Consider the following 26420-nt stretch of genomic DNA (forward strand, 5'->3'; position numbering starts at 1 on the left):
TCAAACCACGCTGAGGCAGCGTCCCACATGCCACAACTAGAAGGACCCACAACGAAGAATATACAACTATGTACCGGGGAGCTTTGGGGAGAAAAAGCAAAAAAAAAAAAATCTTAAAAAATATATATATTTTTAAAAAAAAGAGTTTGAAAGCGTATAAGAAAGAGTGAAGCAGAATCTGTCCTAAGTAAATGTGGAGAGACGGGGACATGAGACTCAGGGCTGCCTTAGGAGCCCGGGGACTCCATTGCACACAAGAGGCAAAGGGAAACGGGCCGCCCAGACAACCCCCTCCGGGCCTCCCCGCCCGGCGCACACCACGCCGCCCCGTCACCTCCCGGCGTCCCCAGCACGTCGCCGAAGGCCCGCAGCCCGGACGCCGCACACGGGGCGGGGCGCGGCGCCGACGCGCCACCGCCTCACAATAGGGCCGGGCGCCGGCGTGACGTCACCTTTCTGCGGCCCGCCTCCTGCGCCCTGAAAGAGGCGGCCGCCCATTGGCTGCGCCGCTGGCGACCTCGGGGCCAATGACAGAGCGCCGAGCGGCGAGGTCCAGTCTTGACGTTGTGCTGCTCGCCGTGGGGTTTATTTGGCTTCGGGGCCCCTCACCGTCGCCATTAGGATCCCGCAGCGCCCGAGGCCGCCTCCTCTGGTCTCTCCCCCCGCCCCCCGGCGCCCCCCCGCCTCCGCGCCTGCTCTCCGCCCCTCTGCCCCCGCCTCCGGCACCCGGGAGCCGCGCGCGGGCCCGCGGAGACCATGTCCTGACTGAGGGGAGAGGGCGGAGGCGGCAGCAGCGGGGCGGGCGGCGGCGCGGAGGGAGGCGGAGAGGGGCCGGGCTCGGCTCGTCGCCGCGGGCTGCTCGGGGAGTCGCCGCCGCCGCCGCCGCCGCCGCCGGGCACCGAGCGTCGGACGGGTAGGAGGAGCAGGAGCTGGAGGAGGAGCTGCCGCCGCCAGGTAACCTGGTCCCGGGAGGGCGCCCTCCCGCAGGCCCCTCGCGGCTCCCGCCGCGGCCTGCCCGGCCCCTCGCTCCCAGGCGGCGCTCAGGCGGCCGGGTCTCCGGGGCCGCCTGCCCGCGCCCCCTGGGGCGGCGTCGCAGGCGAGGGGAGGGGCACGGTCTGCCGCCGCCGCGCTTCCATCTTGAGTTTTCCCGGTGCGAGGACAGGCCCGGGGCTGTGGGAGGGTGGGTCCTCCCCGCTTGTTTACCGGCCGTCGATCAGGCGCGGCTGGACGCGCCGCCTGCCCTGTTACCTTTCTTCCGCCAGATTCCTCCCCCCGCCCCCGACTTCTTTTCCTGCCACCTACGAGCGGGTGAGTGGGATTTCGCTCCCACTCTGCATTAGGCCCTAAACACTTGGGTTCATCGCCACAAGTTGGTGCTGGTCTCCAAACTTGTATTTCGGTCCCTTGGCCGTTTCTTCTCCGCCTCCCGCGGTGGCCTCCCGTTGTTGCCATTTCTGTTTAAGAGAATAAAGGTGGGGGGCACCGGGGGTGGGCTGGGAAGGAGGAGCCGGAACTAGTGGAAAGATTGCCCCTCTCGCTGGCAATAACGATTGTTCAGTTCAGTGCAAGTGTCTTATTTTCTCCCCTGTGGCTTGCTGTGGGTCATTTCACAGACAAAAGGACTGTAATGAATGCTTGCGTTAAGCACAAGGGGCGGGCAGTTTAGGTTCAGTCTGGAAGTTTGAACTGGGCCATTATCTTTGAGATACACTTGTGTTTTGAAATTCTCTTGCTCAGAATTTTGAGTATCAGTCAACTGATCCCCCGTTTCCGTAACTCCATAGACTGTCAGGTTAAACGCCGTCCCCTCTACCCGATATTTTGGTTTATTTGCTCACCGTTTGATCTATATGTTGTCAACAGATTTAGTATACAGAAAATACTGTTTTGTGAACACAGTTGAAGAGAAATCTTTAGCTCTTGGAAACGTGATATAATGAGTGGTTGTTCTATTCTTTATCACTTGTGCGACCTCAGGGGTACCCCTGTTTTGCTCAAATATGGATGACTCAGTGTACAAACCATAAGCCAGGGAAAACCATAAGGAATTTTGATCTTGGCTTGTGCCAAGGGCCTTGGGAAAGTCATCTAAACTATGTGAAAAATAAAGCTGGATCTCTCCTCTTGGTTATTATTATTAAGTGAGATGATTCTAAAGAAATTTAGAACCCTGCTCCCCTTGATTTTTGAATCTTACAAGATATGCAGTCGTCTCCTTTTACTAAAATTTCCTAACGTGTTTATTGGGCTGTAGGGGGACTAAGAGGACAGTGATGACACATATTAATCTTTAGGGAGGATATTAGATTATCATGAGGGATTTTTATTTCTGTAAATGTTTCAGCACCTTTTATTAATGCTTCAGAGCATTGAGACACCCATTTGTTTACTCTTGAAATGTGCTTGGGATAGTATGATGAACTCATTCATGGTAATGTGGCTTTGATCCAGCTCTATGCACTGATAAGAGTTATGGCATATCACATTTAAAGTCTGAGGATTAACGTAGTTCTGGAGCTCACAATCCTCTTGTACAATGTTTGACATAAATTACCTCGTGTAATTGATGTAGTGAGAACTGTTCAATGTGCTTTATACTTATATTGCTTTTATAATAAATGGAAACTTTAAATATATGGGAGTTGCAAAAGTAGACCATTGTAACTTATTTAATTTGGTTCAATGTATTATTTGAGCATTGCTGCTGGAGTCCCTCCTCCACCAATAATAAGCCCTTTTACCTGGGCTTTGAATACTTTGTCTCCCAGTGATGGGGTGTTTCAGTTGAAATATTTGTGCTCTGCTTATGCTTTGAGTAAATAATACCTTGCACATTTTAATACTCTCACCTCCTCACATCACAGCATAAAAACTTCCAGGACATTCTTTATTACATGCAAAGTATAGTTTAAGCTCTTTGGTGTGGTATTCAGGTTCCTCTATAATCTGGCCCTGATCCATTCTTCAGTCTTAACTCTTTATTTCTTCCCTTTGTGAATCCTTAGTTTCAGCCAGACTGACTTGTTTGTTGTTCCTGTTGAGTCACCCCTCTTGGCCTTTCTTTATGCCCTTCTTTTTGTTTGAAACCTTTTTCTGTTTGTATTCATGGATACTCTCTTTACTCTGGACCTAGTTAAGTCCTGTCTCTTGAGAAGGCTTTTTTGACTACTTCAGCCCCAAGGGGTCTGTTCACTCCTCTCTTGGGTGGGACTGTTTTCTTGTTTTTTTTTCTTAGCATATGCTAGCCTGGATTTCAGTTTGTCTTCTTTTATGTTTTTATTCTGATTCCCAATTAGATTTTTCAGACTCTGAGAAATAAGTATGAAACTTGAACCCTGTATCTATGGAGACCATATATTCAGCACTGAAAATATGGATACATGGTCTGCCAAAGTATTTTTGGTTATAAAAGTATTCCAGGACATCAGTTTGTACTTTTCTATGTATTGTAGTTTCTGGGACTTTGATGATTTATGAGACAAAATATTTGAAATTGTGACTCTCTCTCAAAAATTTTTTTTTAGTCAGTGTGTTAATTATCAGCTTAGTTCTCTTCTTGTAGAAGATGCTCAACATTTTGATAGTGGTTATGTCTTGTTATTCAAATAAAAGTATGACAGTTCCATAGTTTACTTCAGATTTGAGTCTGGGACAATTACTTCCATTTGAGTTTGGCACTAGTGACACCAAGGGTGGTCATTCCATATGTGTATATAGGTAACAGCATCATGGGAAGGAGAAAATAATCTGTAGTCTCAGTTTGCATCCTTAACCTCGGATGTTGGCGGCATGTGTCACTGATCATGAGGCAAATGCGACTCAAGAGAATGTGTGATTCACTGCTACCTGTCAACACTGTTGGAAGAAAACACAAACAAGCTGGTCCGTGGTATTTTTGTATACCAAGAATAATTCATGTAATTATGTAGTGCTAGGGTGGATGCTAATGTAGTTGGAAAATAGGTGTGCGTGTTTCTGTTGTGTTGTGTGTGTGAGTAGGAGTCCTGGTATTTTATGGATACGTAGTCTCTCAGCAGTAAACCATCTTGATTTATCTACTGCATCTGTCTGAAAACTTGTCCTCTTCCTTCAGTTCATCAGAATATTTTTTTCCCTTGGAATTGACTGACTTTTAGAAAGTAGTTTACAAGAAAACTTTTTTTTAAGCTTCAGAAACCTTTTTAGCATAATTGAAGCTAAAATTAGTCTGTTAAACTTCCCAGAAATACTAGGCATTTTACTTAGGCTACTTGCATTTCTAAGAGGCACTTTCATAGAATTATATTAGTGATTTCAGCATTTGAGAAATCTGGATCAGTAAGCATTCTTTGATTTCTTGCAAGGTGGTATATTTTGGTTGAGATGAAATTTTTGACGTGAGCAATCCGTTTGAATTTTAAAATGGAGGTTGATCAGGTAAATTGACTGTAAAGTTAATAATTTTTCAGCTTCCTAGTGAATTCAACTTTTTAGTAATGAAGAAACTAATTTCCTTTATTTTTACAGTTCATATATTGAGGCCAAATTGTCCCAGCTCCTCCTCAACCAACACAATTTTTTTTTCCATCCTTTGGTAAGTTAAATTTTTATGTGGATTAAATTCACATAAATAAAAAAATATTTGGATGGATAAGGTGTTGGAAATCAGTTGCATATCTTTCCAGCTTTTTCTTAATTTTTTTTATAACACCTTCTTTGAGGTTTATTTTATATACCATAAAAATAACTCTATTAAAGTAAACAATTTTTTGGTTTTTAGTGTATTCACAGAGTTGTGTAACCATCACCACTATACAGAACATTTTCATCACCCCCAAAAGAGACCCTGTACCCGTTAGCAGTCATTTCCCTTTGCCCCAGTTCCTGACAACTGCTACTTCACTTTGTCTCTGTGGATTTGCCTTTTCTGTACATTTCATATAAATGGAGTCATATGATATATGACGTTTTGTGTCTAGCTTTGTGCACTTAGCATTATGTTTTCAAGGTTTACCCATGTTGTAGCATGTATCAGTACTTCATTCCCTTTTGTGGCTGAATAATCAATATTTCATTGTATGGATATATTACATTTTGCTTAGGTTTATCCACTCATTTATTGATGGATATTTAGGTTATTTCCACCTTTTTTGCTATTATGAAATATGCTGCTATGAACATTTGTGTACAAGTTCTTATGTGGAGTTAAGTTTTCATTTCTCTTGGGTATATACCTAGGAGTGGAATTGCTGGGTCGTATGGTAACTCTGTGTTTAACCTTTAAGGAACTTCCTGACTGTTTTCAAGTGGTTGTACCATTTTACATTTCTACTGGCAATGTGTCAGGGTCCCATTTCTCTACATTGTCATCAACGCTTGTTATTGTTTGTCTTTTTTATTATAGCCATCCTAGTGAAGTGGCATCTCCTAGTTTTTACTTGCATTTCCCTAATGACTAATGGTATTGAGTATCTTTTCATGTGCTTCTTGGCCGTTTGTATATCTTATTTAGAGAAATGTCTATTCAGATACTTTGCCCGTTTTTCGTTTAGGTTGTCTTTCTATTGTTGAGTTGTAAGAGTTCTTTATGTATTCTGGATACAAGTCAGACAAATAATTTGCAAATGTTTTATCCTGTTCAGTGGATTGTCTTTTCATTTTTTGTTTTTTGAGGTCGTAATAGTTTATAACATTGTGAAATTTCAGTTGTACATTATTATTTGTCAGTCACCATATGTATGTGTCTTTTCACTTTCTTGATGGTGTCCTTTAAAGCACAGAAGGTTTTAATTTTGTTATAGTCCAGTTTATGTTTTCTCTTGTCACTTGTGCTTTTGGTGTTGTCTCTAAGAAGCCGTTGTCTAATCCAGAGTCAAGAAGATTTGCATATATGTTTTCTTATAAGAATTTTATAGTTTTAGCTCTTATATTTAGGTCTGTGATAATTTTGAGTTGTTTTGTTTATAGTATGAGGTAGGGGCTCCAACTTGATTCTTTTGCAGGTGGCTTTCCAGTTGTCCCAGCCCATTTGCTGAAATTTACTTAGTTTTAACAATATAATTATTCTCTACTCTAAATTGATTATTGCAAGACAATATTCCCTGGATATATGAAGAAATTATCCTTATTTTGCAGATGGAGAAAAGGATCTCTGGTTAGTGTTGAGCATTAGGTTGCAGCAATACGCCTGTGATTGGAATTCTGAAGGCAGGACATCATCTCTATGATTTTTTTTTTTGAGGAAGATTAGCCCTGAGCTAATGTCTGCTGCCGTTCCTCCTCTTTTTGCTGAGGAAGATTGGCCCTGAGCTACCATTTGTGCCCATCTTACTCTATTTTATATGGGGGATGCCTGCCACAGCATGGCTTGCTAAGCAGTGCATAGGTCTGCACCTGGGATGCGAACTGCAGGCCGCTGAAGCAGAACGTGCAAACTTAAGGACTGCGCCACTGGGCTGGCCCCTCTCGGTGATTTTTAACAAACCATTTCTAAATTCTTTGCTTTTTTGGTTGGGGTGGGTAGTTTACTTCATTTTTTGGTATTTAATGATACTAAAGTTTGTTTTTAAACAGGGAAACTATAGCAATTTGCAGGACTATTTTTGACTAATCCTTTTTTGGAATACTGTCCTTTGATACTGGTAGAGGATTGAGGGGCTTTTTATTGACTAAATGATTAGTGAGCAAGTGTTGCATAGCAGATACTGTTTATAGAGACGTAAAAATGAGTTTTTCACAATTGATCATTAGAAACAAACCCTAATCCGTTAGACTAAGTACTAGTAAAGAAATGACTAAATTAACTTAGCACAAGATTAGTATTGAGTCAGGAAGGGCTTTACAGAGGTGGGAACATTGAGCTGCTCACTGAAGGAGGAGCAGTAACAGGTTTCTGGGTATATAAAACCGGGTAAGAATCAGGAGTGGGAATGAGAGAGCATCCTGTGCAGAAGCAGTCGAGTGAGTGAAGGCATGGAGACATGAAGATTACATGTCATGTTTAAGGACCAGCAGAGGGTTCAGTGTGGCTAAAGTGTGGATGAAGTTGGAAAGGCACTCTTAGGACCTGCAGGTTATGAGTGCCTTATTCCTTCTTCAGCCCCTGATCTCATTCTTCCCCAGAGCTGGGAATTATAAAGGAGAGGGACCCTCTTCCCTGTGGGTCATCTTCACAGATGGGAGAGGGGAGAGTTCTCTCTTCCCTTCTCCGTCTAGCTCTGTCTCTGTGTGTAGGGGGATATGTTGGGAATATTTGTGGTATTAAGTTGAAAATCTGAAGGCATTGTTTTTATAGAAATTGACTCAGCAAATTAGGTTAATAATTACTGGGCACATACTGTGTCATCTGAGGTTGTTTAGGATTTTCAAAAAGTAGATTACGTAAAACACTGTTGCAAAGGCTACTGAAGTTAAAACATTTAGTAATGACCTGTTCAATGTTAAGCATTTCTGAAATAACTATACCAAATGTATGAACAAGACAAAGAAAGTCTCTGTTACTTGAATTATATTCTAATGTGGAGAGACAATCAAGGAGCAAACAAAAAAATACTGGGTTGTGATAAGTGCTATGCAGATAATGAAACTAGGGTGAAGTGGTAGACACTGACTGAGTAGTCAGGGGAAATCTTTCAGAGGAGGTGATATTTAAACCTAGATCTCAGTGACAACAACTGGCCATGTGAAAATCTGGGGAAAAAGCATTCTAGGTGGAGGAGATTTCTACTGCAAAACTCTTAAGGTGAGAATGAGCCTACTTGTAAAAGGAACAGAACAAATCCACATTTATGTAAAGATTTGCAAGAAAGACTGGGGAATTTTAATTTTATTCTGAGTGGATTGGGAAGCCATTAGAGGATTTTAAATCCTTGTGTTGTGACCTGGTTTACATTGCTAAAGGATCCATCTGGCTTCTCTGTAAGGGTGGTGGGTAGAGGAGAAGCAGTAAGATTAGTGGGGTGGCTATGCAGTAATCCACGTGGGAGTTGATGGTGGCTCACCTTAGGGATGTGGGAGGGGAGTCCTGAGAAAAGTAAAGATTTTGGGGGCTTGTTTTGGAGACAGTGGCAATGCTCTGTGGTAGCTAGAGACAGTGGCTATACAGTTAGCCTGTCTTGTAACCTAATATTCATGTTTCGTTCTAGGGAAATGTTTTTGTCGCCTTGGAAGGCTGTGGTGCCCTAGTGAGAGAAAATGGGAGTCAGAATCTGGGGTTTACTGTCTAAAGCTTTTGTCACCCTGGGCAAGTCATTTCCTGGGGCCATGGATTCCTTGTAAAATGAAAGTACTTCTACTTCAGGAGGATTCTGGGGTACCTTAGGAGGAAGTACCTGAGGGTTCTGAGGTTTAAGTGAAATTATATGAGTTTTTTGTGGTCTTAATCTCCATACAGAATTTAAGGTCATGTTATTTGAAACAGTTGTTTGTAACATTACTTATAGTACGTGGATCTTGAGATTATTGGTTTTAGCCCCAGCTTTAGGACAGATAAGGCATTATGATATTATTTTCAGATGAATAGGCTTGGGTCTTAAGAATTTGGCCAGTATCTCAGATTCCATTCGGGTGGAGAGGGACGTGAACTCATGTCTAAGAAGTGCAATGTTCTCCTTTATGTGAGAGAACTGGGTATAAATATCAAGAGAAGGAACTGATCTTTCTATAGTAAAATAAAGTAGTTTTCACCTTAATAACGCTTTGGTGAAAGGTAGTACAGGATCACGAAAGGAAAATGTTGTAGGATATTCTTGATGTGCGAGTGTATGTGTGTTTGGAGGGGTGGCTGAGGAGATACTTAAACATCAGTCATGAAGGGCCTATGCCCTATTTAGGACTTTTAACATTGTAGGATGTTGTTCAAAGTTTTAAAGCTACAGAATAGCAACGTGATTTTTTTTTTTTTTTTTGACGGACCATTCTGGCAGAGATGTGGAGTATTAAGGTAGGAAGACTAGTTAGAATAATAAATAGTTAAGGAGAGCAGTGATGAACTAGGGCTTGGTGGTAGGGATGGAAAGAAGGGACAGTTCTTGAGAAAGGTTTAGAATGTAGGAGACCAGATTTACTCTCATGTAAAAGGACTCTTCTGTACCTATTTCATGGTTTTTGCCAAGATAAAATGATGATGTATTTCAAAGTATTTTGTGACTTGTAAGGTTTATTGTGTGATGTGGATATATATAAACACAAGTATGTTTTTTTCCCCAGAACTGTTTGAAGGTTAGTTGCAAACTTGATATCCCTTTATCCCTAAGTAGTTCAGTATGTATTTCCTAAAAACAAAGGCTTTCTCTTAGCATAACCAGAAGATAATTATCAAAATCAGGAAATTAACGTTGTATGATATTATTATGTAATTCTTAATAAGAGTAAGATTGTACAAATCTTATTCAGATTTTGTCAGTTGTCCCATTAATGTTCTTTATAATGGCAGAAGAAAATCTCAGATCATGTGTTGTAGTCTATTGCCATGTTTTTTATAAGCTCCTTTAATTTGGAATGGTAAAGTCTTTTCTTGTCTTTCATGATATTGGTGTTTTTGAAGAATATAGGACTGGTTATTTTGTAGAAAGTCTCTTAATATGGTATATCTGATGTTTTCTCTGGTGTCAGAATTTGCAGTTTCTAGCAAGACTACCACAGAAGTGATGTGTTTTTCTTAGTATGACAGTGTCAGGAGGCAAAAGACGTCATTACTGGTGTGGTTAGTTTTGATTACTTGGTTTTCTAGATGTCTGCTAGGTTTTGTAACGTATCAGTTGTTGTGGGGAGATACTTGGAGATTATTTAAATATCCTGTTAATTGTCAGATTTTCACCCAGTAGTTTTAACATTCATTGATGATTATTTTCTGAATCTATTGTGAAGATTGCCAAATGGTGATTTTCTAATCCATTTATTCTTTTGCATTTATTAGTTGGATTTCTACTCTAAGAAAGAGCTTTCTCTTCCTATTTATCTGTTTGTTTATCAACATCTGTGTAGACTTACGGGTTTTTATTTTATTCAATGCCTTAAAATCCTTTACTGTTATTATTTATGTGGTTGCTCAAGTTGACCCAGCTTTGGCTAGTGGGAGCCCTTCATGCTAATTTCTGTGTCCCCCCTCCCCCCTTTTTTTTAAAGATTTTTATTTTTATTTTTTATTAATGTTATGATAGATTACAACCTTGTGTGATTTCAGTTGTACACTATTGTTAGTCATGTTGTGGGTACACCAATTCCCCCTTTGTGCCCTCCCCCAACCCCCCCTTTTCCCTGGTAACCACCGATCAGATCTCCTTGTCAATATGTTAATTTCCACCTATGAGTGGAGTCATATAGAGTTCATCTTTCTCTGACTGGCTTATTTCGCTTAACATAATACTCTCGAGGTCCATCCATGTTGCTGCGAATGGGCCAATTTTGTCTTTTTTTATGGCTGAGTAGTATTCCATTGTGTATATATACCGTATCTTCTTTATCCAATCATCAGTTTCTGGGCATGTAGGTTGGTTCCACGTTTTGGCTATTGTAAATAATGCTGCGATGAACATAGGGGTGCAAGGGACTCTTGGGATTTCTGATTTCAGGTTCTTAGGATAGATACCCAGTGATGGGATGGCTGGGTCATAGGGTATTTCTATTTTTAACTTTTTGAGAAATCTCCATACTGTTTTCCATAGTGGCTGTACCAGTTTGCATTCCCACCAACAGTGTATGAGGGTTCCTTTTTCTCCACAACCTCTCCAACATTTGTCGCTCTTGGTTTTGGATGTTTTTGCCAATCTAACGGGTGTAAGGTGATAATTCATGCTAATTTATTCATGCTAATTTCTGTGTCCCCCCCCTTTTTTTAAAGATTTTTATTTTTATTTTATATTTTATTTTTTCCTTTTTCTCCCCAAAGCCCCCCAGTACATAGTTGTATATTCTTCGTTGTGGATCCTTCTAGTTGTGGCATGTGGGACGCTGACTCAGCGTGGCTTGATGAGCAGTGCCATGTCCGCGCCCAGGATTCGAACCAACGAAACACTGGGCCGCCTGCAGCGGAGCGCGCGAACTTAACCACTCGGCCACGGGGCCAGCCCCAAAAGATTTTTATTTTTTAGAGCAGTTTTAGGTTCACACCAAAAGTTTGTGTCCTTTTTGAAACTCCCCATCGTTCTTTGAGAATGGATTTTTTTAAGAAAATGTTTCTTGTATATTAGTGACTAAAAGACATCATTAAGCAGTAGAGTTTTAAAAGTACACTTTATTTTTTTAGAGCAGTTTAGATTCACAGCAAAATTGAACAGAAAGTACGGAGAGTTCTCTCATGCCCCCAGCCCCCACACATGAGTAACCTCCCTCACTATCACCATCCTGCAACAGATTGGTCCATTTGTTCCAATTGATGAATCTACCATGGCACTTCATTATCAAACGGAGTTCATAGTTTACGTTAAGGTTCACACTTGGTGTTGTACATTTTATGGGTTTTGACAAATATGTAATGTATATATCATTATAGTATCATACAGAATAGTTTCACTGCTCTAAAAATCGTCTGTGCTCTGCCTTTTCATCCTTCCCTCCTCCCCAACCTTTGGCAGTCACTGATCTTTTTATTGCTTCTATTTTGCCTTTTCCAGAATGTCATATAATTGGAATCATATAGTATGTAGCCATTTCAGATGAGCTTCTTTCACTTCAGTAATATGCATTTAAGGTTCCACCATGTTTTTTCATAGCTTGATAGCTCATTTCTTTTTAGTGCTGAATAATGTTTCATTGTCTAGATGTGCCATAGTTTATCTCTTCACCTGCTGAAGGACATCTTGGTTGCTTGCGGGTTTTGGCAATTGTGAATAAAGCTTCTGTAAAAATCTGTGTGCAGGCTTCTGTGTAGACATAAATTTTCACCTCCTTCGGGTAAATACCACGGTACACAATTGCTGGATCGTGTGATAAGAGCATGTTTAGTTTTGTGAGAAACTGCCAAACTCTGTTCCTAAGTCATGCTACGAGTTTGCATTCACATCAGTAACGAATGGGTGTTCTTGTTCTGCATCCTCGCCACTGTTGGTGTTGTCGTACTTGTGTTCTGGATTTTGGCTATTCTAATAGGTGTGTAGTGGTATCTCATTGCTATTTTAATTTGCAATTCTCTCATAACATAGAATGTTGAGCATTTTTTCATGTGGTTGGTTGCCAACTGTATATCTTGGTGAGGTGTTTGTTCGGGCCTTTTGCCCATGTTTTAACTGGGTTGTTTGTTTTCTTATTGTTGAGTTTTTAAGAGTTCTTCGTATGTTTTGGATGATAGTCATTTATCAGATATGTCTTTTGCAGATTTTTTTCCTATTTTTCTGTCTTGTTCTTTTGACAGTGTCTTTTGCAGAGCAGAAGTTTTTAATTTTAACAAGTCCATCTTCTCAAGTATGTCTTTCATGGATTATGCCTTTGGTGTTTTATCTAAAAAGTCATTGCCATAGCCAAGATCATCTAGATTTCCTTTTGCGTTATCTTCTAGGAATTTTATAGTTCTGCATTTTACATTGAGGTCTGTGATTTATTTTGAGTTAATTTTTGTGAAGGTTGTGAAGTCTGTGTCTAGAGTCATTTTTTTTGTATGTAGATGTCAGTTGTTCCAGCACCATTTTTTGAGAAGACTTATCTTTTTTTCATTGGATTGCCTTTACTTCTTTCTTCGTCAAAGATCAGTTGACTTTATATGTGGATCTATTTCTGGGCTCTTTTCTATTCCATTGACTTATTTGTATGTTCTTTTTCACCAGTACCGTACCGTTGATTACTATAGCTTTATAGTAAGTCTTGAAATCAGGGTAATCAGTTCTCTGACTTTATTTTTTCTGCAGTACTGTGTTGGATATTCTGAGAATTACGCTTCTCCGTATAAACTTCAGAATTAGTTTGTCAGTACTCCCGTAATAGCTTGCTGAGATTTAGATTGGGAGAGTGTTGAATCTCTTGATGAAATTGGCAAGAACTGAGATTTTGATAATATTGCGTCTTCCTATCCATGAACATGGAATATCTCTCCATTTATGTAGTTCTTCTTTGGTTTCTTTCATCACAGGTTTGCAGTTTTCCTCATATAGATTTTGTACATATTTTCTTAGATTTATATCTAAGTATTTCAATTTTAGGAGTGCTAATCTAAATGGTGATATGTTTTTAATTTCAAATTCCATTTGTTCATTGCTGGTATATAGGAAAGCAGTTGACTTTTGTATATTAATTTTGTATGTTGCAACCTTGTTATAGTCGTTTATTAGCACTAGGAGTTGTTGATTCTTTCAGAGTTTCTACATAGACAATAATGTCACCTGCAAATAAAGAGGGTTTTATTTCTTCCTTTCCGATCTGTATGCTTTCTAGTTCCTTTTCTTACTGCATTAGCTAGAATTTCCAGTTCATTATTGAAAAAGAGTGGTGCGAGGAGATGTCTTTGCCTTATCACTGATCTTAGTGGGAAGTTTTCTAGTTCCTTACCATTGAGTATGATGTTAGGTATAGATTTTTTTTGTACATGCTCTTTATCACATTGAGGAAGTTTCCTTGTATTCCTGGTTTGCTGAGAGTTTTTTTTTTTTTTAAATCATGTGTAGGTGTTGGATTTTTGTCAAATGCCTTTTCTGCATGTGTTCATGTGACTTTTTTTCTTCTTTAACCTTTTGATATGATGGATTACATTAATTGATTTTTGAACATTACACTAGCCTTGCATATCTGGGTTAAACCCCACTTGCTTGTGGTGTATATTTCTTTTTATACATTGTTGGATTTGCTTTGCTAATATTCTGTTGAGGATTTTGCGTCTGTTGATGAGAGACATTAAAAAGACAGATTTTGATCACTTCAGTTTGTCTGTCTTAGTTTTCTGAAGTGTTATGTTCATCTGTGCAAGGTTAGACTGAAAGAAACTTCATAATTTGATATATTTTCTCTCTTTTATGAACTGTACCTGCGAGTTGTAGAAAGAAGCTATATTTATAAGCTTTCCAAATGTTTTAACACTGCTTCCCAAACAAGCCCAAGTGTTTTATTATTAGATTCAAGAATCATAAAATTCTGTAAAATTGCTGCAAAAGTTTCTAAGTGCTTACTCTCAATTTCTCTACAGACCAGTAAAGTTTGTAGACTATCACAGGCCCCCATGGACCAAGTTTTGAGTAGCAATCAGCAGTAGACAATATACTGCTTCCTGCTTTTTTTCTAGCCTTAGCAGTCTAAGCCTTAATTCTCAGTCTAGTACAGCATTTTTTACCTTCCTGATAGATTTTTAAAACTTTCCATTATGATAAGTTTCAAACATTAAGTATGATAGACTAGGAGAATGAATTGTTATGTATGCATCACCCAGTTATAATCTTGTTTCATTTATATTCTTCTTGCTTACTCCCAATGGATTATTTTAAAGCAAATTCCAGATATCTTATAACACTGTAGGTATTTCGGTATGTGTCTCTTAAGAGAAAAAGACTCTTTTAGAAACGTGGGTACCATGCTGTTAATCATACCTTAAATCTTTAATAATTTCTTAATAATATCAAATTGGTGTTCAGGTAATTTTTTAACATATATGTGTTTTAATACACAAACAGAAATATGTTAATTGCATCTCCACAGAATCAGTTTGTGCCTCTGTACCCTGTAATCCTGTAAATTGGTAGTTAGGTCTAGAAGCTTCATCATATTCAGGTTTGATGACAATATTATTAATACTTGGCACAAATAATTCACATTGGTGTATGGATATATGATAGCTTTATTTTAAAAATAGATTTTTGATACTGCTTAGATCTGTTAAGTGATCATTAACTTAATCCTAGTGTATATTGTAAAATTTGGGCTTGAATATCAGAATTTGTCACAAGTGGAGCAGGGAAAAGTTAAAAAACTCATCTTTGGAAAAAGAATATTTGCAAAATAAATTGAATAAACAGGATTTTCAAGTGAATGTTTATATAGAAAAATGTCAGACTCTTTGCTAGTTAGAGTTATATAGGGTGGGGATTCTGGAGATCATCTTGTCTAACTCATTCATTTTTCTTTTTTTTTACAAATGAGAAATTTGAGGCTGTAAAAGATAAAAATGATGTCCTTACTGTCTCACAGTCATTCTTTGCTTTCCTTTAAAACAGGGCCTTGATTCATACACGTGCCATTTGGGGAGATTCCCCTTTTTTGATTGTCTGAATGAAAATGGAAGGCTTTCTCTTTTTGTTTTAATTGGCATACTGTAGTTTCTTTAGTAATCTGGATTAGTGTATTAGTTAAAGAGAAGTCAAGCTGACTTTTATTATTAATATTTTCTTCCTTAGGGATTGCATCCAAAATAAAAAATAATTAAGGTATTTTATAGTCTGAAACCATGGTGAATGCTCCAAGTTGTCTTTTTTCACTCAATTTTAGATGTTAAATTTAGTATATCTTGTTTTATAAATCACTTTCTGAGATCTTGCCTACTTGCTCAACTTTTTAGACATTTTGGAGTAGTTGTCAAACTAGATATGCTTTGGGAAGATTGTGTGTAATTTTAAAAAGCTAAAATTTGAGCAAAATGTGTGTTAAAGTTTTTTTTTTTAAGTTTGCCTCTTTAGATAATGTCTGTCGGTAGTCGTCTAGGAAGGACTGCTTAGTGAGAAACTCACCGTTGAGTATGTTCTTGGCTGGGTTTGTCATATATGGCCCTTATTATGTTGAGGTACTTTCCTTCTACACCCATTTTATTGAAATAGTTCAAATTCTGGGTAATGGGACCAGGTCAGTATGGGCTGCCCTATAAATGTATATTTATTACATAGTGTGTATAGTACAGACTTTGGAGCTAGAATCCCTGGATTCAAACCCTGGCACTGCCAGTTAGTAGCTTGGTGATTTTAGGCAAGTTACTCAACTCTGTTTCTGTTTCCAATCTGTAAAATTAAAGATAATAATAGTACTTGTTTCATAGGGTTCTGAGGATTAAATTACTTAATGTATATGTACAGTGCTTAGAACAATGTCTAGCATGCAGTAAATGCATAAGTTTTAGCTATTTTCTCTCCTCAGTTGGACAAAGATGACCCTGGCAGAATTGTAAAATAGACAGAGTTGGCCTAGACAGTCGTCCATCTCTGATGATTGAGCAAGCAGTGCCTTAAACCTGCTGCTGTCTTTGGCATTCCTTCCCAAGTTGCCCTTTGCTAAACTGTTGCCTACTTGTTCTCCCTGTCCCTGCAATGAAAACTGAAATCACAAAGTCCCCATCCTGTTTTCCTGTTATTCATTACACTAGGAATCATGAGAAAAATGATGTAATTGAATGTTACTAATAAAAGCATTTGTAAATAACTTGTATTTATAAAATAAGTTTTAATTCAAATAATGTTAATGGATTGGAAGTTAGGCAAAATAACAAAGAAATTTGAAAAGTTGAGGTGTTAAGAAAAAGATATTTTTGGACAAGATTGGTAGCTGTGAGTTGGTTTTGCCTTGGAATATTTCATCCACTTGCTTCTGCTTGCTTTTTGCATCTTTTTCTTACTTATATCAGAATTTACTGATTGTCTTAAAGCTCCAGGTTTCTTCCCTTTCTTTCTCTATCACACAGGTGACATCATAGTGTTTGGTGAAAAGATGGCCTTTAGTTGAGCTAGGTGTAGTAATGACTCTTGGTTCCTATGGATACTTTGTTAATTGAGACTAATCTGTTCAGTGTGAACAGAGAATGGATAGGATAATGAAATAAATCAAATTCTGAATGAGGTAGCCTGTTCATAGTGCTTGCAAAAGTTTTATTATTTTTTAAATGCTGGGTTGATATGCGGTCCTGGAGATCATCACCCCATTTCCATGTATGTTTAAGAAAATCGTAGTCATCTTTCATCTAATCAGATTGTAGGTGCCCTGAGCACAAGGACAGTGTTTTATCTACTTACATCTCTCCACATTTCTGAGTGTATAATAGACGTTTGGTAACTCGGCTTAGGTTGTTACATTGAATTAGTTTTGTTTGGGATTATAATGTGGGGTGTGTGATTGACCTGTGATGTCTCTGAAATTATGTAAAGGAACTTTCTACAGTAGCTCAAGATATACGTGTGTTACTCCTCCTTCCTTTCTTGTTACTGTCTAGGAACTAGAGAGTATAGAGGAACTTGGCTAAATTAGGGAAAAAGCCCTAGTATGTGAAGAGGTAGAATTCCTCTTGAAGTGACTAAAATAGATTAAAAGAAAGAGCATTGCGAGGGCCAGCCCCGTGACCGAGTGGTTAAGTTCGTGTGTTCCACTGCGGTGGCCCAGGGTTTTGCTGGTTTGAATCCTTGGCATGGACGTGGCACCGCTCATCAGGCCACACTGAGGCAGTGTCCCACATGCCACAACTGGAAGGACCCATAACTAAAAAATACACAACTGTACTGGGGGGCTTTGGGGAGAAAAAGGAAAAATAAAATCTCAAAAGAAAGAAAGAAAGAGCATTGCTTTTGTTTCATGTGAGATTTGACACGTAAATTAATTTTGTGTCTGTAGATCATCTTCCATTCTAATCAGTGCATTGCTAATTCTCTAGTGGTTTAAAAGACCAATCCTTAGGGCCGGCCCTGTGGCCTAGTGGTTAGGTTCCATGAGCTCTGCTTTGGTGGCCCAGGTTCGGTTCCTGGACGTGGACCTACATCACTTCTTAGCAGCCATGCTGTGGTGGCGACCCACATAGAAAATAGAGGACGATCGGCACAGATGTTAGCTCAGGGTGACTCTTCCTCAACAAAAAAAAAAAAAAAAAAAAAAGACAACCAACTATTAGAATGGTAACTTTTATTACATTTTTTTCTAATTAATGCAGTGTTGACATATTGAAATGTAAACTTTATATTCCTTGTTATATTTCAAGGACTTAAGTTTGGTTGGAATGAAGTTAGATATACTAATCGTATGGGTAATTGCCTCAGTTAATTACGGTTTAGTGCCAGTAAGGCCACTGTCACCATGGCAGGTGTTGTTTAACTTTGTTATCTTAGCTAAATTTACTTTGTACAGCTTGTCCATAAATTCCTGGGATGGGGCCTTACTTAGCAAGTATGTTTAGTTCAAATCTACTCATTAGATACAGATGATAGAGAAAATAGTGACTTCTCTATGGGAGGAAGTTCAGCACATTTTTGAGATCTACTGATTCTTGATTATTTATACATAGTTTCACCTAAATGTAGTACTTTCAGAAGATATTTAATGATTGCAAAAGTTTTTGTACTTGTGCCCTTTACATCACAGGACTTGGTTAGTTAACCAGCTCATGAGTACCTATGGTTTGGCCCCCAGCTTTTAGTGACAGAGACTTTCTACTGAGGTCTTGCCACAGGACTGCATCCCCTCCTCTAGAATTTCTCTTTTTTGCCTGAGATTATTCAGAAGCTCCACTCTTTTCTTTCTTTCTTCAGGTGAGTCAACATGGTCTCTTCTATGGGTTTTACTAAACACAGTGCTGGTCCACATTCCATGCCACTAGAATCCCTGAGCCAAAGTTTTTGAAAGCTTGGCTACCTGACTGAAAACTGAGGGGAGGGTAATGATATAGGGAAAATACACACAAATCCGTGTTCCAGAAACCAGCCCGAAGAGGAAATACAGAAAGTGCCAAATGTCAGTAGAAGCGTAGTTACTTGGAGTGCACTTGAAGTGATTTGAAAAAAAACTTCACGAGATGAGACTTAAACTGAGCCACGAGTCTAGGGTGTGTGAGGTGTGTTTGGGAGTGGGTGTTTGTGTGCTGGGAAGGAGTTGAGAGTTTATACTGTTGCAGAAGAGCTTCAGAAAGAGAGCTTGTTATTAGAAAGATTATTCTGGTATCAGTGAGCTAGGTGGACTTAGAAAGGGAATGGGCCTAGGAGGCTATTGCAGTGGTTCTGACCTGAACTGAGAAAGGGTTGATGACAGTTGGAATGGGAAGAAAGGAATTAATTGGACAGAAACCACTAAAGAGAATCTATGGGAAGAGGGCAGAATTCAAGACGATTCTGAGTTTCTGTGCTGGGGGTGGGGGTGTTACTAAGTGTCTTTAATGGAAACTGGAGAAGTCAGGATAGGAGTTTGTTGTGAGAAGAAGATAAGAGCTTTAATGTAGGATGTGATAAGCTCTTGGAGCCCTGAAATGAGGTCAGATTAGTAGATATAGGGTTCACCATATCATCAGTCTTCAGGATCTTGCTCAAGACTAGTTGTTCTTTTTCTGTTGACTGTTGCGAGGAAGATAGTGATGTAGAAAGATGCTGAGGAGAGGGGCTGGCCCCGTGGCGCGCTCCCCTGCGGAGGCCCAGGGTTTCGCTGGTTTGGATCCTGGGCGCGGACATGGCACTGCTTGTCAGGTCACGTTAAGGCGGCATCCCACGTGCCACAACTAGAAGGACCTGCAATTAAGATATACAACTATGTACCCGGGGGGATTTGGGGAGACAAAGTAGAAAAAAAAAAAAAATTGGCCGCAGTTGTTAGTTCAAGTGCCAATCTTTAATTAAAAAAAAAAAAGGAAAGATGCTGAGGAGAAAAGAGGAAATGACTATGTGGGATTTTTGGCTTAAGGAGTTAAGTAGTACTTTTTATTTATATAAATATTACAATTCAGAATTACCGTGTAATATTTTAGCAGAACCTGAAAATTCAGCATGCTTGGAATATCGTTTTAGTTTTAGCTTTCATCTGTATCGCCCTAAGATGCTTTCTGAGCATTTGTGAATCTCCACAGATGTATGTTAATTAATATTTACATCAACAATTTATATTAATAAGTATTTATAGTAGTAAGTATAGACTTACTGATAAAGGTGATACAGAACTTAAAGACTGCTGTCACTTGTTCCTTTGGATAACTTCTCATTGTCTGAAACTAATTGGCAACCGATCTCTCGTTTTTTGCTTTTTTAAAAAATTTTTCCTCTTTCTCCCCAAAGCCCCTCGGTACACAGTTGTATATATTTTAGTTGTGGGTCCTTCTAGTTGTGGCATGTGGGACGCCACTCAGCATGGCCTGATGAGTGGTACCGTGTCCATGCCCAGGATCCGAACCGGTGAAACCCTGGGCTGCTGAAGCGGAGCCCACAAACTTACCCACTCGGCCATGGGGCTGGCCCCTTGGTTTGTTTCTTAAATCCTTGTACTTGATGAGGATTATTTTCCTTTTCCAGTTCTCTTTCATAGGGTTTAGGAGGTGGTTGGGGAAATTTGTAGCATCGCTGCAATTTTGAGGAATTGACTTCAGTCTAGATATATTTCTTCTACAAGGTTTACTAATGCTTCACAAGTAGGTCTAATTAATTCATTGTTAAGCACGACAGTGTAAAAATGTTCAGTTACTAGTCCCTCCCTTTCCCCAGCTGTTAATCCATACACCCATAATACTTGTGCTTTTATGGTTATTTGAACTGGAAAGTATATAATGAAGAGAAGTTACGAATTTAGTACTGGAAAATGGTTGATATACTTGGAGGCATTATTCAGTCTGTCTACAGCTAGAGCTTGATGTACAAATGGATTCATGGACTCTTTGGTCCACAGGATGGGAAATTCTGGTATGCATTTGAACCAAGGAATATTTCTTTTAAGAGTAGCAGTTGTGTCTAGTTCACCTTAAAGAAGGTTCAGATTATGCAGATTTTATTGTTGCTTTTTATTATACCAATTAATTGAAGTATGAGTTATTAGATGGAGTTTGGAACTCTGTTACCTGTAAAATTAGACTTAAATTTACTTGGTTATATGAATGTATGTTAACTTAAAAGATATTTTGTAACGGTTTTATTTCAGTGTGCAATATTAACTCTCAGAACTGGTTGCTGTTAAATAATTTTATGTTCTTTTTGGGATGTTTTGACATCTGGAAGAAAAAGTGTACTTAGTGTTAATTTCATCTCAGTAATGCAAAATCACATAATTGAGCTGATGTTATCCTTACTCTTCCATTCCATTTACTGATTACCACAGGTACAAATGGCTCTCTCAGGTAATCCTCTCCAATAAATTTTAGCTTTCAGTTACCGAAAACAATATTCCTACCGAGTCTCTAATTCCCCGTAGAGTGGATACTGTATACATCATTATCTAATACAATGAATGCACTTATCTCAAAACTCTTGAGCTTGGTTTTAGTATTGCTTAATTACCTAATTTTTGGAAGGAGTAGGCTGTTTAATACCAGGCATGTTTGACAATGATTCTTTATTTTTTATGGTAGCTTTTTTGTTTGTTTTTCTGTCAGACATGGACATTTAAATATGTTATACTGGCACGTTAGTTCCCTGAAGATTAACTAAGATAATGTAAGGTCACAAGCTGTTTAATTGAGCCTACAAACGTATCAAAGTAAGACTTATCAAAGAAGCATGGATTTTTGAATATGACAATTTAAAATGAAATATTGAAATTACTTATAGAAGCCCTGGATGTGTTCATTATGTCATTTGTTCTTGTCATGATAAGTATTTGCTTGCTTGTTTTAATTTCCAATAGCGTGAGTAAGTTATTTATATTTCATTCCTGAGAAGCTAAAGGGAGAAACTGCCTAATGAGTATGAATATTGCCATTAAATCTCGATTGTCCGTTTTATGGATGCTTATATGATTATAGTTCCCCTCCCTTCAGCACTCTTGGACTGCTGTCAAATTTTGTGTCATATATGCACAAACTAAACTTAAAAAGCTAAACAAGATAAGTACAAGTTACCTGAGTTAGGAAAAAATACAGTTGCTGAGAGAGGAACAGACTTTAAAGCTAAATAGAAGCAGTATTTTTTTTGCTTTTTCTATTTGGTATACCACCTTTGCTCCTACCTCCTTCAGTAATAACAAGGACTACAGATAGGAATTGACTTAGCTTTACCAAGTTGATATTACTGATAATATTAGTGCACATACACGTTTAAGGTTTTAGAGAGAAGTGTCTTTCCCATGTCTAATTTGAGTGACCAGCCCAATCAGTTAGCTAGTTTTATTGCTGTGTTAACTTAAAATTCTAAATATAAAAGTCCATTATTAAAAGAAATGAATAGAATTAAGATAGAGAATTGATTAAAATAAAGCCTTTAAAAATTAATACTTTTGGATAAAGTAGCAGGCTTCAAGTGAAATTCAGTTTTGGTCTCCTTTACAGGAATAGCTATTCACAGTCAGAACCCTTATCATGTTTTGCAGTATCTCCTGAGGAAGTCAGAATCTGAGCCAACATGAAGACTGACTCTTGTCTTTGGTCTGATTTATAAACTGTACTTTTATTCTAACCATGTGCAAGGTGGATGTTATAGCATGGAAACTAAAATCTTAGTAAGTGATTTTTAATTTAGCTATTAAATAGTAGCCTTTCTTATAATGAATTTGTCATCTTAACAGAGTTCACACTATGAATGGGGTGAGGATTTGGCAAGCAGGAACATAATCATATGCTTATCAAGTGAAATGACAGATTTAGCTTTCCAAGTTCAGGAAGAATCCCCAAGAGAGGGAAAGCTTCTATTACTCTGCCTAGGAATTCCTTTTACTTTCCTGTTTAAAAATAGGTGGTATGATGATATTAGTTTAGTTGAGAAGGGATTTGAGAAAGTGGAGGCTGACTTTAGAGGCCAATGTCTAAATTCAAGTCACTGAAAAAATCATTAGTAAATTTGCTATGTAATTGCTTTATTAATAAATTAGTTGTAATTAAATAATAAAGTCTTCATTATAGTAGTGTTTAATAAGCCCAGTGTAGAATCCTAGGAACCTTTTAAATAGTTCATATATGTTTAATGTAAATACGATTGTGAGTGTATTTTAAATGTTGAATATTTTGAGTATGAATATTCAAAATTATATTCGCGTGATTATGCTAGTAGTTATCTCAGGGACGTTCCTTTGGTTTGATTGTCCCAAGTATGAGTGATGTGCAGTGTTTATTTTTTGTCCTCCAGGCAGAACTAGATTTTGAGGATATAGGCTATCAGGGAACTTTTATCTCTATTTCACAGTGTTACTTCGTTAATTGTAAAGATTACTTCTCAATATCTTTCTTTTCTACCTGTGCTTATTAAGAGCAGTGGATAATTAGCACTTTTAAAAAAGCTGCTTTTCTCCCTTAGCAAGAATAACAGAATTGACTTTGATCTTCTGAATTCTTTAGTGAATAAGACGTTATGATACTCTACCTAGGTAGGCTAATAATCTATATTGTTCATAACTTGAGAATGGTTATGTAAGATATTTGGTTTGTGTTCTTTCCCTTCCCTTTGAATTTTTTAAGTATTAGTTATTTTTCTAAATTGGTGGTGATGACTTGGCTGAAATTAAACATTTCTGTTAGCAGCTTCCCTATTTAACCTCCTTTTCTCTTAGAACAGACTTCCCTTTCTCTTCTGCCTATCTGTTTTGCATTCCAAAGTACAATTTCATTAAATCTCTAGGTCTAAGATTTTGCTTTGGAAATTTATCTCTGGTGTCTCCTTGGAAATTAAAAAAAAAATAAGGATAGTTCAGTATGAAATCTTACGTGTATCTTTTGAGAAATTTGTATTTTGTAAGTTGAAGGGTACTTTTATTTGGGGGGCATATTTTCAGAGATAGAATTATATAGTTATTGTTTAATAACCATGTCCTAATTGTTTATAGCTTCCTGCCTGACATAACACACTTCAAGAAGTGCACAATGTCAGAACGTGGAATTAAGTGGGCCTGTGAATACTGTACGTATGAAAACTGGCCGTCTGCAATCAAGTGTACTATGTGTCGTGCTCAAAGACCTAGTGGAACAATTATTACAGAAGATCCATTCAAAAGTGGTTCAAGTGATGTTGGTAGAGATTGGGATCCTTCCAGCACTGAAGGAGGAAGTAGTCCTTTGATATGTCCAGACTCAAGTGCGAGACCGAGGGTTAAATCTTCATACAGCATGGAAAATGCAAATAAATGGTCGTGCCACATGTGTACATATTTGAACTGGCCAAGAGCAATCAGATGTACCCAGTGCTTATCCCAGCGTAGGACCAGGAGTCCCACGGAATCTCCTCAATCCTCAGGATCTGGCTCAAGACCAGTTGCTTTTTCTGTTGATCCTTGTGAGGAATACAATGATAGAAATAAACTGAACACAAGGACCCAGCATTGGACATGTTCTATTTGCACGTATGAAAACTGGGCCAAGGCTAAAAAATGTGTTGTTTGTGATCATCCCAGACCTAATAATATTGAAGCAATAGAGTTGGCAGAGACTGAAGAGGCCTCTTCAATAATAAATGAGCAAGACAGAGCTCGATGGAGGGGAAGCTGCAGCAGCGGTAATAGCCAAAGAAGATCGCCTCCTACTACGAAACGGGACTCTGAAATGAAAATGGATTTTCAGAGGATTGAATTGGCTGGTGCTGTTGGCAGCAAGGAGGAACTTGAAGTGGACTTCAAAAAACTAAAGCAAATTAAAAACAGGATGAAAAAGACTGATTGGCTGTTCCTCAATGCTTGTGTGGGTAAGTTTCTACATGTTTTAAATGGGATGGGAAAATATATTAAAAATGACATGAAAGATCTAAGCAGGGTCAATATTATTTAGCCTTTAGTACATTCAGCATGCTAGCTGTACTCCCAGTATGCATGCATAAGAATCTCTGTATTTGTGATCTTGTCATAACGTTGTCCTCAGTTGCCTCCATTTCATTCTGTATGTCTCTCTCCATCATTAGGGAGGAAAACTTTTTAAGTTAAAGCAGAGTTTTTTTACACTTCAGTAGTAAAATATACACCTGGAGTTTAAAACTGTTACTCTATTATAACAAGATGTGCCTGAGGAACACCAGCTGCTGCTTCAGAATGTTTGTAAACAGTGTGAGCATCTTGTGATGATAGAAGCTTTAGTCAGATGTTAAAAATATCACAAAAATGTGTGACTCCAAGAAGTTGAACAAACATGATATTGACCTTGAAAATACCAATGTTAATTTAACATGAACGTCATGTAGTAAATAATTGCAAAGTTTAGGAAGCTGATTTCACAGTTCAATTATGATCTGTATTTTGTGGTTTTAGTGCTTTCCTAAGGAAATTCTGGATATTGATCCCAGTTATTGGCTCAGAGCTGTTAAAGGACAGAGATATGTTCTGAGAGTAGGGTTTTCTCCAGTTGTTGACCTTGTGAGTTAATTATTTGTGAAGTAATTCACAAAAGCAGTTATTTGACTTTTCTGTATATTCTTTTCTTCTTTTTTTGAGTAGTTTAGCTATTTGAATTTTATGATTTAAATTATTTGGATGGAGTGCTTACTTTGACATTTGTTTTGTAAAGGAAAGTTGAGTTACTACTAAAGTTAAATATTGTGTGGAACAGTAGCTAAGTCTTAAACATGGCTTAGCTGTATATATATATATATTTTTCCCTAGTACTGATTTCTTTTGTTTATCTCCTTGAATATAGTCCCAAGACTATGTAAGACAAAACTGTAAGGACCTGCAAGTCCTAAGAGTAGATGTTAGGAAATGTGAGTTTTTTATTTTAGTTTTGTCCTGGCAAAAAACAATGTCCCAGCAGATAAGCCCTTCTGAACACCAGACTTAGAGGGTACCTAGTAACTGTTAGCTCCGGTTTTCTCCTGTCCTCAGGACTAGGGATGAAAGCATACTGAGCCATTTTCTATCTCTGTTGTCCCATTTCATCCCGTGGTTTTTTTTCCTTCCCCAAATTGGGGTACCACATGTGGTGTGTGATTATCTTTTTTTCCCCTCCTGGAGATAAAAAGCGTTATTATTTATTTTTCTTTTTGACGCCAAATTCATGTAACTTAAAATTCACCATTTTGAAAGTGAACAATTCAGTAGCATTTAGTACCTTCACAGTATTATGCAGCCACCACCTCTGTCTAGTTCCAAAATATTTTCATCACCCTAGAAGGAAACCCAGTTCTCATTAAGCAGTTTTTCCACATCCCCTCCTTTCCACAGTCCCTGATAATCGCCAGTCTGCTTTCTGTCTCTATGGATTTACCTCTTCTGGATATTCATATAAATGGAATCCTTACATTATGTGACTTTTTGTATCTAGGCATGGTTGTTTTTTAATTACCTGTATACCTTTTGGAACATTCTTAAAATCCTTTTTGCAGTCAGTAGTGTACCATGCATGCATTTACTACAAGGTGGTCTTATAGGACACGTAAGTTTATAGATGGAAATGGACTACATTGGAACAATTCTTAACCTCTTTTGGGGTCATAGAATCCTTTAGGAATCAGAGGTTCGTTGTTTCTTCAAGTTAGTGGGTCTCAGGATAAGAACTCCTGCTTTGAAATATTTTCTCCTCTTAAAACACACAAGTTAGACCAATCAGTATAACTTTATCTTTATGGCTATTATTTCCTGTCTTTGTAAGTACTCTGTCTTTTTGGTGCTGCCTTTTCTTTCCACATTTTCTTCTTTCTTTTGATCCTTGTACTTCGCATTCTGATAGCTGTGAGTTCATTTTAAAGGTGGAA

At 38.3% G+C, this 26420-nt stretch overlaps 1 protein-coding gene across 6 annotated transcripts in view; it reads left to right on the forward strand.

Annotated features, from left to right (window-relative positions):
* Nucleotides 1–581: 581 nt before the first annotated feature.
* ZRANB1 (zinc finger RANBP2-type containing 1) overlaps nt 582–26420 on the forward strand; it is a 63069-nt gene continuing 37230 nt past the window's right edge. For 2 of the 6 annotated variants that reach the window (XR_006887441.1, XM_046652642.1), the window contains exons 1-3: nt 582–954; nt 22129–22257; nt 23575–24425. Coding sequence is in view for 4 of the 6 variants with exons in the window: in XM_046652642.1 (XP_046508598.1) it covers nt 22217–22257; nt 23575–24425 (892 nt within the window). In the remaining 2 variants the exon portion in view is untranslated. Of the gene's footprint in view, nt 955–22128; nt 22258–23574; nt 24426–26420 lie in introns of those variants that run through there. The other 4 variants (XM_046652637.1, XM_046652638.1, XM_046652639.1 and 1 more) reach the window with 4 other exon arrangements.

Source organism: Equus quagga, chromosome 2 (genome assembly GCF_021613505.1).
Source record: "Equus quagga isolate Etosha38 chromosome 2, UCLA_HA_Equagga_1.0, whole genome shotgun sequence".
NCBI lineage: Eukaryota > Metazoa > Chordata > Mammalia > Perissodactyla > Equidae > Equus > Equus quagga.